At 34.9% G+C, this 14,556-nt stretch overlaps 1 protein-coding gene across 6 annotated transcripts in view; it reads right to left on the bottom strand.

The window, feature by feature from the left end:
• Window positions 1–14,556, bottom strand: part of ARFIP1 (ARF interacting protein 1) — a 138,863-nt gene that overhangs the window by 120,031 nt on the left and 4,276 nt on the right. For 4 of the 6 annotated variants that reach the window (XM_068542636.1, XM_068542642.1, XM_068542637.1 and 1 more), the window contains exon 2: window positions 611–690. The exons of the other annotated variants lie outside the window; for them this stretch is intronic. In XM_068542636.1, the coding sequence (XP_068398737.1) occupies window positions 611–688 (78 nt within the window). In that variant the 5' untranslated portion in view covers window positions 689–690. The remainder of the gene's footprint in view (window positions 1–610; window positions 691–14,556) is intronic. 6 annotated transcript variants of the gene reach the window in all.

The following is a 14,556-nucleotide window of genomic DNA, read 5'->3' as shown; positions in this document are numbered from 1 at the left end:
GCATCTGATGACTTGAATTCAATATAAAATTAATTTCTTAACAGCTTTCTACTCTAATGAGCTAGAACAGTGGTTCTTAGGTGGTATATATTAGAATCACCTGTAGAACTTTCAAAAAGAACACACACACACACGCACAGCCCGTTGTCTATCACTACAGACTCAGACTTAGTGAGTCTGAAGTAAAGTCCAGAACTCAGTATTTTTTTTAAACACTACATTTGGATTCTGATGCATAATTAACTAGAGAGAGAATATGGGAGTAGATGAGTGCAAATGTGAACCAATTACTACTGTTATTTCCACAGAAACTTCATTTCATATTTAAATTTAAAACTATAGTTCGACCAGACTTTTATGTTGATTTTTTTATGTTGATTTTTATGGGACAGGTATACTCTAAAATTTCATATGCCCAAAGGCAAATGTTAACTTACTTCCAATTATGAAGAAATAGCTCTCTCTCCTCCCACCCCTTTCCTGTGTCTATGTGTATAGAAGAGTTTATTTAGAATGGCACATGTTTAGACAAACTAAGTCAATTTGGACAGTCTAAATTTGATTGATATGGGTTGACTTTAAAAAAACAATATAAATACCACCCATTCACCTCAGAATTAGACTTGACTTCTTCTGTGGCTGGTTTAGATGTACCAAGAGTTGTAGTATCATTGCTGCAGTCAGACATACCTAAAAGTAAAATGTGTTAAGCACATATTAAATAATTTAGTTAAAAGAGCTATATCACCTTACCAATATTCTTACAAATATTCCACAACATAAATCATTTATTTACAGTCAGAATTTGTTTTGCAAAACTATCTATAACCACATGAGTATCTATTGATTATAACAGATAAACGATTCTAAAAACAGACAAAAATTCAGGAAAAGTTTTTATGCAAAATGTAAAAACACATACCTCAGTGACTAAAAAATAATTTCATAAAATCACTTTAGATATGAAACAAGTTAAAAGATCAGAGTGTCAACTTGATTTGCTAGATGAAAAAACTGAGATCAAAAATGTCAAAATATCCAAAGATAAAGCCAAAATATTAATTATTCATGGTCTATATAAAATCAAAGTTTCAGACCAGAACTCAGACATCTTCCAACTCTCTGACCAGTGCTCTTTAGTACCGATAACAGATGTGACTGCTCATTGTCAAAGTCAAACACTATACTCAGATTTCATTCAATAAAACTTTAATGTGCTATTTCTGCTTCTAACTTACTCAACAACATTTAGAGAATGCTAACTACATATGAAGAATTCTGCTAGGCACTAAGGAGAAAGAAAAGTAAAATCTAATTCAGGTTATAAGAGCATAATGCTCTCCATATCTGCAGGTTCAAACGAAGATCAAAAATATTTGAAAAAAAAATTCCAGAAAGTTCCAAAAAGCAAAACTTGAATTTGCCATGCACCAGTAACTATTTATACAACACTTACATTATATTATATATTATAAGTAATGTACAGAGGATTTAAAGTATATGGGAGGATGTGCATAGGTTATATGCAAATACTATACCATTTTATATAAGGGACTTGAGCATCTGCAGATTTTGTTATCTGTGGGTGTACTAGAACCCATACGCCATATATAGCGAGGGCGACTGTACTCTGAATCTAATCAAGGAGACAGATAAATAAGTACAAAACACCATATTAGGTACTATAATGTACAGAAGCAAAGTTTTACTCATGAAATACAATGGAGGGAACAACTTTATTGTTCACAAATCAAATCCAATACCACATTAAGAAAATAATACAACATGAACAAGTGGGATTTATTCCAGGAATACAAGGCTGTTCAATTAAGAAAGCTATTAATATATAATATATTCATAAATCTAAGGGGAAAAAAACATGGTTTTCTATGTAGATGTTGAGAAATCTATTGACAGAATTCAATACCCACTCATAATTCAATACTCAAGGAAAAAGGAATTAAGGGAGATGTCTTCAACATGATACACGCTTTAATCCTACAACCATTATTTTATTTAATAAAGAAATAACAGAGGCATTTCCACTATGAACAGGAACAATGCAAAGGAACCCACCATTTCTGCTACTATTCAACACTGAACTAGAGGTATTAGCCAATCCAAGTAGATAAACCAATTAGAAGAATAATAGGTGAAGAAGTAAAACTATTTCTTTTTGCAGATGATATGATAGTACACCTGAAAAACTCCAAAGACTCAATGGTAAAACTAACTAAAAATTAAAAGAATTCAGTGAAAAAGTAGGATAAAAAATTAACATACAAAAGGAGTTTGGGATTAACATATACACTCTACTATACACAAAATAGATAACCAACAAGGCCCCACTGTATAGCACAGGTAACTATACTCAATATTTTCTAATAACCTATAAGGGAAAAGAATGTGAAAAACAATATATATGTATTATATATATATATATGTATATGAATCACTTTGCTGTACACCTGAAACTAACAGAACATTGTAAATCAACTATATTTCAATCAAAAAAAAAACAATTTTTGAACTGTTATTGAAAAACAATAATCAGTGGACATAAAGGCAGAGAAAAATCCTGTTTACAATTACAATAAAGAAGATTAAATACTTAGGAATAAATTAAACAATGTATAAAACCTATATGAGAAAAATGTTTAAACACAACTGAGAGACACTAAAGACTAAGCAAATGAAAATACATCCTGTTCTCGGCTATGATGACATTATAAAGAAGTCATTTCTCCCTTAGTTAGTTTACAAATTCAGTGCAATAGAGAAAAATATAACAAGCTAAATTATACAGTTAGATAAGTTATATTAAAGTTGATATGGAAAAATCAAACATGCAAGAGTAGTCAGGAAAACACTGAAAAAGGAAACTCACAAGGGGACTAACTTTGTCAGATGTTAAAACATACCATAAAGTATCTATACTTAAAGCACTATGGTACTAGCACATGAATAAACAAAGAGACCAGAATAAAAAGTCTAAAGTTAGACCAAATATATACAAAAATTTAATATATAACAAAGGTGACATCTCAAATTACTTAATTAAAGATGGGCTTCTCAATAAATGATGCCAGGAAAACTAGGTAGCCATTTGGAAAAATACAAAATTAGACCACCACACACAAGAATAAACTCCAAATGGATTAGGAATCTAGATGTAAAAAATGAAACCACAGATGAACTGTTAAAAGAAAACATAAATGAATTGTTCTTTAAACTTTCTAATTCTAAGAATCTAGAGATAATTTTAAAAATTGATTAATTTGACTAAATAAAGATGTTTTAAAAATTGTATAACATAAGCACTATAAACAAAGAAAAAAGACAACTGAAAAACTAGGATAAAATATTTACAACAGGGGCTTCCCTGGTGGCACAGTGGTTAAGAATCCACCTGCCAATGCAGGGGATGCGGGTTCGAGCCCTGGTCCGGGAAGATCCCACATGCACAGAGCAACTAATCCATGTGCCACAACTACTGAGCCTGCGCTCTAGAGCCCGTGAGCCACAACTACTGAAGCCCATGCTCTGCAACAAGAGAAGCCACCGCAACGAGAAGCCCACGCACCACAATGAAGAGTAGCCCCCACTCACCGCAATTAGAAAAAGCTGGCACGCAGCAATGAAGACCCAATGCAGCCAAAAAAAAAAAAAAGAAATTTACAACATATGCCACAATAGGTTAATATCCTTAATATATAAAGAAGTCTTAAAAACAAAGGGGAAAAAACCAAAACCAGATAGAAAGCAGGAAAAAGACATGAACAGACGATTCACAAAAAAAGATTAAAATGGCCTCCAAAATATAAAAAATGATCAAATTCACTCATAATTAGAGAAATGCAAGTTAAAACAACACTGAGATACCATTTCTCATCTATTAGACTAGCAAAAATTTTTTAAATGTAACAAAACATTCTGTTACTGGGGATGTAAGGAAACAGGCACTCATATACATTGCTGATAGGAACACAGATTTGTACATCCATTCTGGAAGGAACTTTGGTAATGCCTAACAAAATCACACATGTACTTACCTTTGAACCCAGCAATCCCATGTTTAGGAATCCATCCCAGGAATACATCTCCAATAATACAAAAATACTTACACATTGCAGCATTCTTCATAACTGTAAAATATTGGGAAGAGCCTAAATGTCTTTACATAGGAAAGTGACTGAATAAACTATGACACATCCAGACAATGAAGTACTGTGCAACTGTTGAAAAAAATGAAGATCTCTATGATATACTGTAATTTCCAGGACGTAGTGATAAGTGAAAAATGCAAAGTCCAAAAATACCTATAGGTATGCTGTCTCCATGTAAGAACAAAGAGGATACATGAAAATACATGTTTCTGCTCATTGGAACAAAAGAAATACAAGAAGAATAAACCAGAAACTAGAGATAGGTTACCTACAGGGAGAGGTGGGAAAAGAGTGGGAAAAAAAGTAGGAAATGGGAACAAAGTAGCAGGAATAAGGAAGGAGTGACACTTCTCTGAATATATAGTTTTAAATAATTCTGACTCTTAGAACCATAGAAATTTTCACATACCCTTCATAAAAAAAAAAAAAACCAACCAGGATTTGAGAGGAATTCAAACAGTAAAAAATCACTAACACATGAAACCAACTGTATGAGAAATGAATAACCCAGGAAAGGGAAGGGGGAAAGGAGAAGGTGGGGCAAAGGGAGATGGGGGAGGAGAGAGAGAAGAAGGGGAGGGGGAGTAGAGGGGAAGGGGAGGGAAAGGAAGAGCAGGAGGAAAAGAGTGTCTTGACAGGACACCATGAGGCTAAAGACAAAAAGAATTAACACAAATTCTGTTAATATAGTTAGTAAAAGTATTTCTCACAGGGGTATAGGTTAATAATTCTTAAATTACTTTATGTGTGTAACAGAACAGAACAAATATGTAAATAGAATGTAGATACTGAGAACTTGGTTTCTCACTGCTAGAGAAAAAAGTAATAAAGAAAGGAGAAATGCTAAATAAACCCTGTGGTACTGGACTGGAATCAAGAGTTATCAGTATAAACACAGGGTTTTTAATACATGTGTGTCTGTATTCGTGTATATATATTTGTTATACACACACACATATGCATGTATGTATAGGTTTCCTAGCTTTGTCCACTGAGAGGGCCTAGAAGCAGTGATACCCAGTAACAATGAGTACACTTGGTGCTCAAATCTTGGTCTCTAAACACCATTCTCCAATAAAAGGAACCACAACTCTTAAGGAAAAGTGGTTGATTCTAATACTGGGGCAAGGAAAATACAAGAGGAGCCTGGGGCATTTTTCTGGTGTCAGAAAATAAGAAAAAATTCAAAAAAGGACAGGGGCTTGTCGAAAGAAAAAAGGACCCAATCTGAAGGCCCCTAATGGCCAATCCTGAGACATCTAGAGCAACAAAATAAATAATGATAGTACTGAATTGAAACTCCTAGAATAAAACAAATATTAATGAATCCATACTGATAGAAATAAATAATCAAATAAATAGGTAAATGGGGGTAAAGTGACAATTCATCACAACAGAATCTCAATTAATAAACACAGAAAAGAAAGAGAAAACCAGAACTCTCCACCAGGCAAACATCACAGTAATAAGTGTTGCAGAAAGATTCACTGATGGATGCTAAAATTAGAGAGCAAAAGTTTGACGAGAAACAGCGTTTACATAATCTCCAATATCTCCCACAAGGTACTTAACTGAAAAAAGAAAGACAGTTAAGTGGAGAAACTCACAGTTCACAGTGAAGAAACTCAGCAGATCTAACTTAACCAAGGGATTAAGTAATCACTAGTAGTAAGACATATCAAGAGCATAATCCCTGATACATTGCACTGAAAAGGACAACATTATTTTTTGTGGTATTCTTCCCCCAAATGCATTAACTCAGTCCAATCATGAGAAAACATTGGACAAACCCAAACTGAGGAACATTCTACAAAATAACTGACCAGTTCTCTTCAAAGTGTCATGGTCATGAAGACCAGGAAAGTGTGAGAAACGTACAGATTGAAAGAGACTATGGAGAAATAACCAAACTCAATATGGGTTCCTAGACAGGATCCTGCAGCAGAAAAAGGATAGTTAGTTGAAAATTTGGTGAAATTCCAATAGGGTCTGTAGTTCAGTTAATAATATTATACCAATGTTAATTTCCTATTCTTTTTTTTTAATATAAATTTATTTTTTTTTTTTTTACTTTTGGCTGTGTTGGGTCTTTGCTGGTGCACACAGGCTTTCTCTAGCTGCAGTGAGCAGGGGCTACTCTTCATTGCGGTGGCCTCTCTTGTGCAGCATGGGCTTCAGGTGTGCGGGCTTTAGTAGTTGTGGCGCGCAGGCTCAGTAGTTGTGGTGCACGGGCTTCACTGCTCTGTATGTGGGACCTTCCCAGACCAGGGCTCGAACCCGTGTCCCCTGCGTTGGCAGGCGGATTCTTAACCACTGCGCCACCAGGGAAGCCCCTAATTTCTTATTCTTGATAATTATATTATGGTTATGTAAGACGTTAGCATTATGGGAAGTAGGGTAAGGAATATAAAGCAACTCTCTGTACCATTTCTGCAAGTCTAAAACTAGATCAAAAAAAAAGTTTTAAAGAACAGTAAGGAATGCTGAGCAAAGGTAGAGGAATTACCCTTAGATAGAAGGAAGAAATCTCTTCCTTAGATAGAAGGAAGAGTGAAAGAAGGAAGGAACCCATGGAAATAGTGAGGAATGGAATGGAAAACAGAAGAAAGTTAAGGCAGTTCATTTTTGCTGTCTTCTACTTTCTTGTGAAATAGGAGTTATCATCTGCTCCCCTGTATTCATCAGTAGCACCAATTAGCAAAATATATCATTATCATCCAGCTCAAGAAAAGACCAAATGATAGCTTTAGAATGGGGCTGGTCACTAGGAAAACCAAGCCATGATTAGAAGTTTGGAACTTTCAGAGGTGAAAGGGGCTAGAGGAGTTAATAATTGATAATGCGTCAGTGAGGAAGCCTCCACAAAAATCCCCGAACTATGGGGTTTGGAGAAATTCTGTGGTGAACACATCCATGTCCTGGGATCATGGAACACCCCAACTCACAGAGACAGAAGCTCCTGTACTCAGAACGCTTCCAGATCTTGCCCAATGTCCTTTCCATCTGGCTATCTATCTGTATCCTTTATCATATCCTTTACTATATAATAAACCGATAAGTATAAAAAAAAAAAAAAAGACCAAATAACTCCAAGCAGATAGGGAAACAGGGAATCAAATTTCTGAGAATTACAGAGTCAGGTACTAAGTCTGTGTTTTATTCATATTATTTAAATGCTCTTACCTTCACATTTTTTAAAAGTTCGTTTGTTCATAACTTTAATAATGGACACACATAGGGAATGACAACAAGATTTAAAGTTAATGACTTACTGAACTTACTGTGATAATCACTTCATGACGTATGTAAATCAAATCATTATGCTGTACACCTTAAACTTATATGTGCTATATGTCAATCATACCTCAATAAAACTGGAAGAAAAAAAAACTTATAATTATGGGAAACCAAAAAAAAAAATGTTAATGACTTGCAGAATGTGCTGTTTAAGATATATGTGTTCTGATCTTTACACGAATTTAAAGTTATCTTTAAATCTGTCTTCAAAATAAAATGATAAATCATTATTACAAAACTGCCATCAATGTTGAGGCTTCACAGACTGCTTTATACTGGAGGCCAAATACGCCTCAAGTCATCTCTGGGGCTCTACTTCCATAAATCAGCCAGGGGTATTCATTAACTAATGAGTGTAAGAACCAATGACCTATAAAGTGAATTACTAATTAACATTTGTAAAAAAAAAAAAGCATAACTAATATTACCTGAAGTTTATAATTCATCCAACTTTTTGGAGTTGTTGATTTATTACCAAAATCACATTTTGTTTTCTATAAACTGAATAGACTACATCTATTCAGTTTATAGAGGGAAACTATATAAGAACTTTAACCAGAATTTAATGAGGGAGAATTTTATATCCTACAACTGTTAAGTGCATTTAAGGTCTTTCCAAGGACCCAGGAAAGAGAGGGCAAGAGGTAAGAGACTTGCCAGGATCCTAGAAGATAAGAAGAAACAAAATACTCCATGGATACCAGAAAAGAAAAAACTGCATTTACAATCTCCATGAGTTAAAGATTCAGAATTATAATACTAAAGGATGAATGTTGAATAGAAATTATAACATGAGCACATTTCAAATTAATGTACTCACATACCACAGGGGATCTGAAATGGTATGCTCAAGGCACAGGAGAGCAGATACAAACAGGGCAGACATAAACAGGATAAACACAGCACATCATAGTGGAATGAGAATTTACACTTTTTTTAAATGAAAATAAGTATGCTGTTATGGAATCTAAAACAAAATTCACTTGAATAAAATACACATAAGCCTTCTAAGAAATTTCTTGAATTTTTATGATGAAATACGAATCTCCAAAGGAATATCTGAAGAGTTATTCTTTCTAGGGGTACTTCAGTAAAAAAGTTGGAGAAGTACTATAAATAATTTTGATGTATGGGAGTAAGGAGTTCTGACTGGAACTCAAGGACAATGCTAGGGAGGTAAATACAGAAAACTGAGGGCAAAAAGTAGCAAAACTTGGGCTTGCTTTGGTCTGAACTTGCTTAGCTTCTCTAGACTGGGTATATCACTGATTTCAGAGACTGGTTAGAGATTAAAGAAAATGGCTCTATTTCTTTCACTCAAATGCGTCTATCTTTTCTTGCTCATAGATAAACAGGAAGAGAATGGTAAGATTTGTTTTAATTTCATAATTCAATATTAATTTTCAAGTTGAACTGATTTGTTTACAGTAAAAAATTTAGAGTTAAAATACATAGTGACTACATTAAATAACTATATATTATGCTAAGAGTGAAAAACAGTATCTAAAATACATTAGTTTTCTGTTTTGGTCAAAACAATTTAAAATGGTTTTTTTTTATGATGGTAGTTTCCTTAACATGGGGGAAAGATCCTTTTCCCTATTGTCAATGCAAATGATACTAAACTGAAAATGGTTTACCACACAATATGTTCAAGGTATATTACATTTTCTTTGATAAGTAGAATAATCAAGAGTAAGATAAAGAATCATCTACATTATACTGCTGTATTTATGTCAACAACTATCTGGTAACCGTAAAAGCTATTTTGTTAGATACTCCTAAGTCCTTTTAGACAGTGATAAATTAAGTTCACGTTGCTCATTGGGATAAACACATCAGTCTAGATAATTCAAAATTAGAAAGCTTTGACAAAATATAGTTAATTCTCAATTATATGCAGTAATGAGAAACAATTTAAAAATCAGCAGATATTCAACTATTCTCATCCTCACCATTATACCACCTTCTAACCAAGTGACAAAATTAACAGTTTGGAGAAGTCTTAATTTATTTTCCCCATTCAGATTGTGTTACAGAGAAACTAATGAGAAGTAAAATGATAAGACTCTCAAAACTAAATTACTCCCTGAAAAGAAAACTAGCTGTAAATAAACTCTAAATTATTCAGTGTACTGTGGCCTCGTTCTTCACAAATGGCTAGCTAAGGTCCAGAACATTAGCAATGAAGCCAACCAAGAGAATTGGAGAGTTACTTTAAAATTCTGTATTAATTCCCAAAACCATATAAAATAAACCCCTCAATATTCACAGGTAATTTTTTCAATGGGAAAAAGCTCAGAGGAAATAACCTAAGAAGACAGCTTAAAAATATAGATAGTTACACAGAAATATTTATAGATATGTGTATATACATGAGTTAGTGTATATTTCCGAGAAGCAACTCCAGCAACAATGAGCACACATGGTGCCCAGATCTTGGTTTCTAATACCATTCTCCAATAAAGGGAACCAGTGCTCCTTGGAGAAATGGCTGATTCTAGGACTGGGGCAGGATTATATACAAGATGAGCCTGGAGTATCTTGTAGTGCTGGAAAGCAAGAACGTGGTTTAAAAAAAAACACCATAACAGAACAACAACAAAAGCTCCAAAGAATATAGGAACCAACTGAAAGAGCTTCCAGTGGCCAAAGCTGGAACAATTTGAGCAATAAAATAAAGTAATACTGGATTATAATGCAAAGTATAAAATAAATAACCATGAGTCAATGCTGATATAAATAAATGATTGAATAAATTAATAAATGGGAGAGAAGAGGCAAATCTCCCTTGCAGAAGAATTCCAAAAAATTTATGTACACACTCCACTGTTACGGAGGTAGAACATAATTCCCCACACATTAAGTGTGCACTTCACATAATGACTTTCTTCTAAAAAGTACAATATGCAACGGGAGGAGAGGAAAAGTAACTTTACAGGTACAAACTTGACAAACACTCTCTTAAGCCAGGTGATCAAGGTTAACATCAACAGTGGTAAGGCATATTGATAGTATTTACTCTTGATATACGATAAGAATGGCACTTTACCTGTTGTCTTTCTCCCCAAAACACATTACCCAGTCTAATCATGAGAAAAGAATCAGCCAAGTCCCAACTGAGGGACAGTCTACAAAACACCTGACCAGCAATCCTCTAAACTATCAACTTGTCATCAAAAATGAGGAGTCCAAGAAACTGCTAAAACTAAGAGGACACATGATAACCAGGATTTATTCCTGCATAGAATTCTGGTATAGAAAAAGGTCATTAGGAGAAAACTGAGGCAATCTGAACATATGTTATCTAATAATGTATAAATACTGGTTCATGAACTGTGACAAATGTACCATACTAATGTAATATGTTAATAATGTGGGAAACTGGACATGGTGTAAATAGGAATCTGTATACTATCTCTACAGTAATTCTGTAAATCTAAAATGATTCTAAAATAAGAGTTTACTATATAATAATCTAAGAATACTGTGCTATATTATTTTATAATTATTGTTTTTAATAATTAATATTAATAATATAAATTTATATTATTAAAATACTTCATTCTTTTACATGTATGCTCCCCAATGTTCATTACAGAACTATTTACAATAGCCAGGACATGGAAGCAACCTAAATGCCCATCAACAGATGAATGGATGAAGAAGATGTGGTACATATATACAGTGGAATATTACTCAGCCATAAAAAGGAATGAATTGGGTCATTTGTAGAGACATGGATGGACCTAGAGTCTATCATACAGAGTGAAGTAAGTCAGAAAGTGAAAAACAAATATCGTATATTAACACATGTATGTGGAATCTAGAAAAATGGTACAGATGAACCTATCTGCGTGGCAGGAATAGAGATGCAGACGTAGAGAAGGGATGTGTGGACATGGAGGTGGGGAAGGGGGGTGTGGGATGAACTGGGTGATTGGGATTGATATATATACACTACCATGTGTAAAACAGATAGCTAGTGGGAACCTGCTATATAGCGCAGGGAGCTCAGCTCAGTGCTCTGTGGTGACTTAGATGGGCGGGATGGAGGGGGGAGGGGGGTCCAAGAGGGAGGGGATATATGTATACATATAGCTGATTCACTTTGTTGTACAGCAGGAACTGACACAACATTGTGAAGCAACTATACCCCAATAAAAAAGAAAAAAATGTATTTTCATGCACTTGGAAAAAACAGCGTAACTGGCAGTTTAACTAATATATTTCTAAATATTTATATTTAAAATCCTATATGGCAAAACTCCAGAACTGAAATCTTTAATACTATCAACTTGGAAATTCAATCAATATTTAGGTGTCTAGGTCCTTGCGAGTCAATAATGAGCCGAAAAAGAAAATAAGATGGGTCCCTATCTGCATGGATATGGCGGTAGCGGAAGAGAAAGACAATCATACAGTCACACATATAAATGTAAACGGCAACTGTGGAAAACATATGACGTTACTACCTCATCTGGGAGGTCAGGATATTTCCTCAAGAAGCAAAACTTCAGTTGAGGTGTGAAGGATAGCTAAGAGCCAACAAGTGAAATGAAAGAAAAGAAAGAGTGGTAAAGACAGGGAGAAAAGCATGTGCAAAAGCCATGTAATGCAAGGAGCAAGACAAGTACAAAGGGACTAATGAAGGCCAGCATGGGTGAAATGGAGAGTTAAGCAGAACATGATAAAAGATAAGGCTGGACCATTGTTAAGGAGTTTTGTTTTTATCCCAAAAGCAATGAGAAGCCATAAAAAGACTGGGGAAGAGGAGGGAAGAGTGACAATCAGATGTGTGTTTCAAAATAAATCACTGTGCCTTCAGGATGGATACTGGATTAGAGAGGGGTTGAAACAGAAGTCGGTAGGCAAGAATGAAGGCTACTGTAGAAATTTCAGGCAAGATGATGGTAACAAACTAAAGTGGTGGTAGTGGAAATGGGAAGTAGTAGACAGATTTAAGAGATATTTAGAAAGTAAGGTTAATAAAACTTGTTGACAGACTAGACGTATAAGGGAGAGGGAGTTATTAAGGATCACTCCTACTGTCCTGGATTTTCCAACTGGAAAAATAATGGAGTCATTCACTGAAATAAAAAGCAAAGAAAGAGGACCAACATTTTGGGGGGGTTTTGGGAGTGAGGGAAAAATCAGTTTCATTTTATACCTTGTATTTGCGATATCTCTAATATATGCAAGAGAGGTGCCAACTAGAAAGCAAAATATATAGATCTAGAGCTCAGATGAGATAGAAAACACTCATGTCCTTAGAAAAGCTGACATCTTTATTCTAGTAAAGCAGCTAACTACAATTGCCAAATACCTAAGAAAAACGTTAAGACTTCGACCATCTGTATTTAGTTAAAACAAAAAGCTGAGACAGAACATGGCAGTAATATTTCATCAGCTACAACACAAACTGCTAGGCACCATGCGGAACACAGAGTTTTAAAAATCTTGTTTCAATAGTATGTTTATTATGTCACTAATCATACAGTATTTTAAAGTTTTAGCAGGGCTGGCCAATGTCCTTGGAAATATTCAATACCTGCACTAGTCAGTAAAGTAGCCACTAGCCACATGTGGCTACTGAGCACTTGATACGTGACTGGTTTGACTGAGGAACTGAATTTTTACCCTATTTTATCTTAACTAATTTAAATAGTCACATGTGGATAGTGGCTACTCTATTGGACAGGAGCAGTTTAGAGCTTCCTTGTATATTTCATCTAATCCCAAACAACCACCTTGTGAATTAATTGAGAGCCAGTGTGGGGGATAGAGGGATTAGAGAAGTAGAAGCTTTCATTCCATCTGCTTATTATAGTATTTGAATTTTTATTTCAAGAATATATCTTACTTGTAAAATTTAAAATATTTTTAATTTTAAAATTAATTAAACGCTGTACAGAAAAATTAGGAAATACAGAAAGAGGAAAATGAAAATAATCTGTAAACCTACTTTAAGAAATAATCTATAATTAACATTTAGCCATCTGTGAAGAGGATCTACATTTTTAACCCTTTTGTTAGAAGGCGCACCAATGGCCCAAGTTACTCTCTATGAGTTGTATCATATTTCTCTTCTACCCCATCCCAAACACCTTGAGAATCCTATTAGAAAGGTATCATCTCTAGAACTCTACCTCAAGGCTGCCAAAAATAAACACGTAATAGTCCTCTTGCTTATCTCCCTTTCACCACCATCACGACCACCCTCTGCCACCAATGTCATACACTTTAACTGGAACCCAATCTCTACCCCACGATATCATGGAATCATTAGTCACTATAGTGAAAAAGAGTACAAGCTTTGGAGTCAAGCAACTTTATGAGTCTGTGGTTCTCCTTTTACTATTTGGATGACCTTGGACTAATTACTTCTGCTGGTTTCTATACCTGTTTCTTCATTTGTTTATAGAAAATAAGAGTACCTAATACACAGATAGCATCTATAAAGCATAATGCTTAGCCAGAGTAGCACTCGATAAATGACAACTATTACGGACTTCTATGTGCCTGGCGCTGCCCTAGATACTGAAGGGGAGAGCTCTGAAACAAAACAGAATCCCAGCCATCCTAGAGGTTACGTTACACTGGCTTAACCCCCAGGGACTCTTTCCATCTGGGATGTGAATTCCTGATCCATCCCTTATTAGATGTGTGACCTTATGCAAAGTACTTCATCTAAGATCTAAATTTCTTCATTTCTAACATGGTAATGTTATGTGCTCTTACTTACTTGAGATGGCTGGAGTAAAAATAAAATGAGAATATATGTGAAAATGTTTTGTAAATTATTATATGCTAAATAAACAGAAGGTATTAAAGAGTATCATATTCCTCCTCTCTTGGACAAAGCTTTCCAATCAATATGCCAAGAATGGATTACAGGGACTTCCCTGGTGGGAAGGCAGGGGACACAGGTTCGAGCCCTGGTCCGGGAAGATCCCAATCTTAGTTGTTGCTCCGTGGCAACTAAGATCCCTTAGTTGCCGCGGAGCAACTAAGCCTGTGCGCCACAACTACTGAGCCTGAGCTCTAGAGACCATGAGCCACAACTACTGAGCCCATGTGCCACAACTACTGA

This window comes from Eschrichtius robustus, chromosome 4 (assembly GCF_028021215.1).
Source record: "Eschrichtius robustus isolate mEscRob2 chromosome 4, mEscRob2.pri, whole genome shotgun sequence".
NCBI lineage: Eukaryota > Metazoa > Chordata > Mammalia > Artiodactyla > Eschrichtiidae > Eschrichtius > Eschrichtius robustus.
The sequence above is the reverse complement of the archived record's forward strand: the minus strand, read 5'-3'. Positions and strand labels throughout refer to the sequence as shown.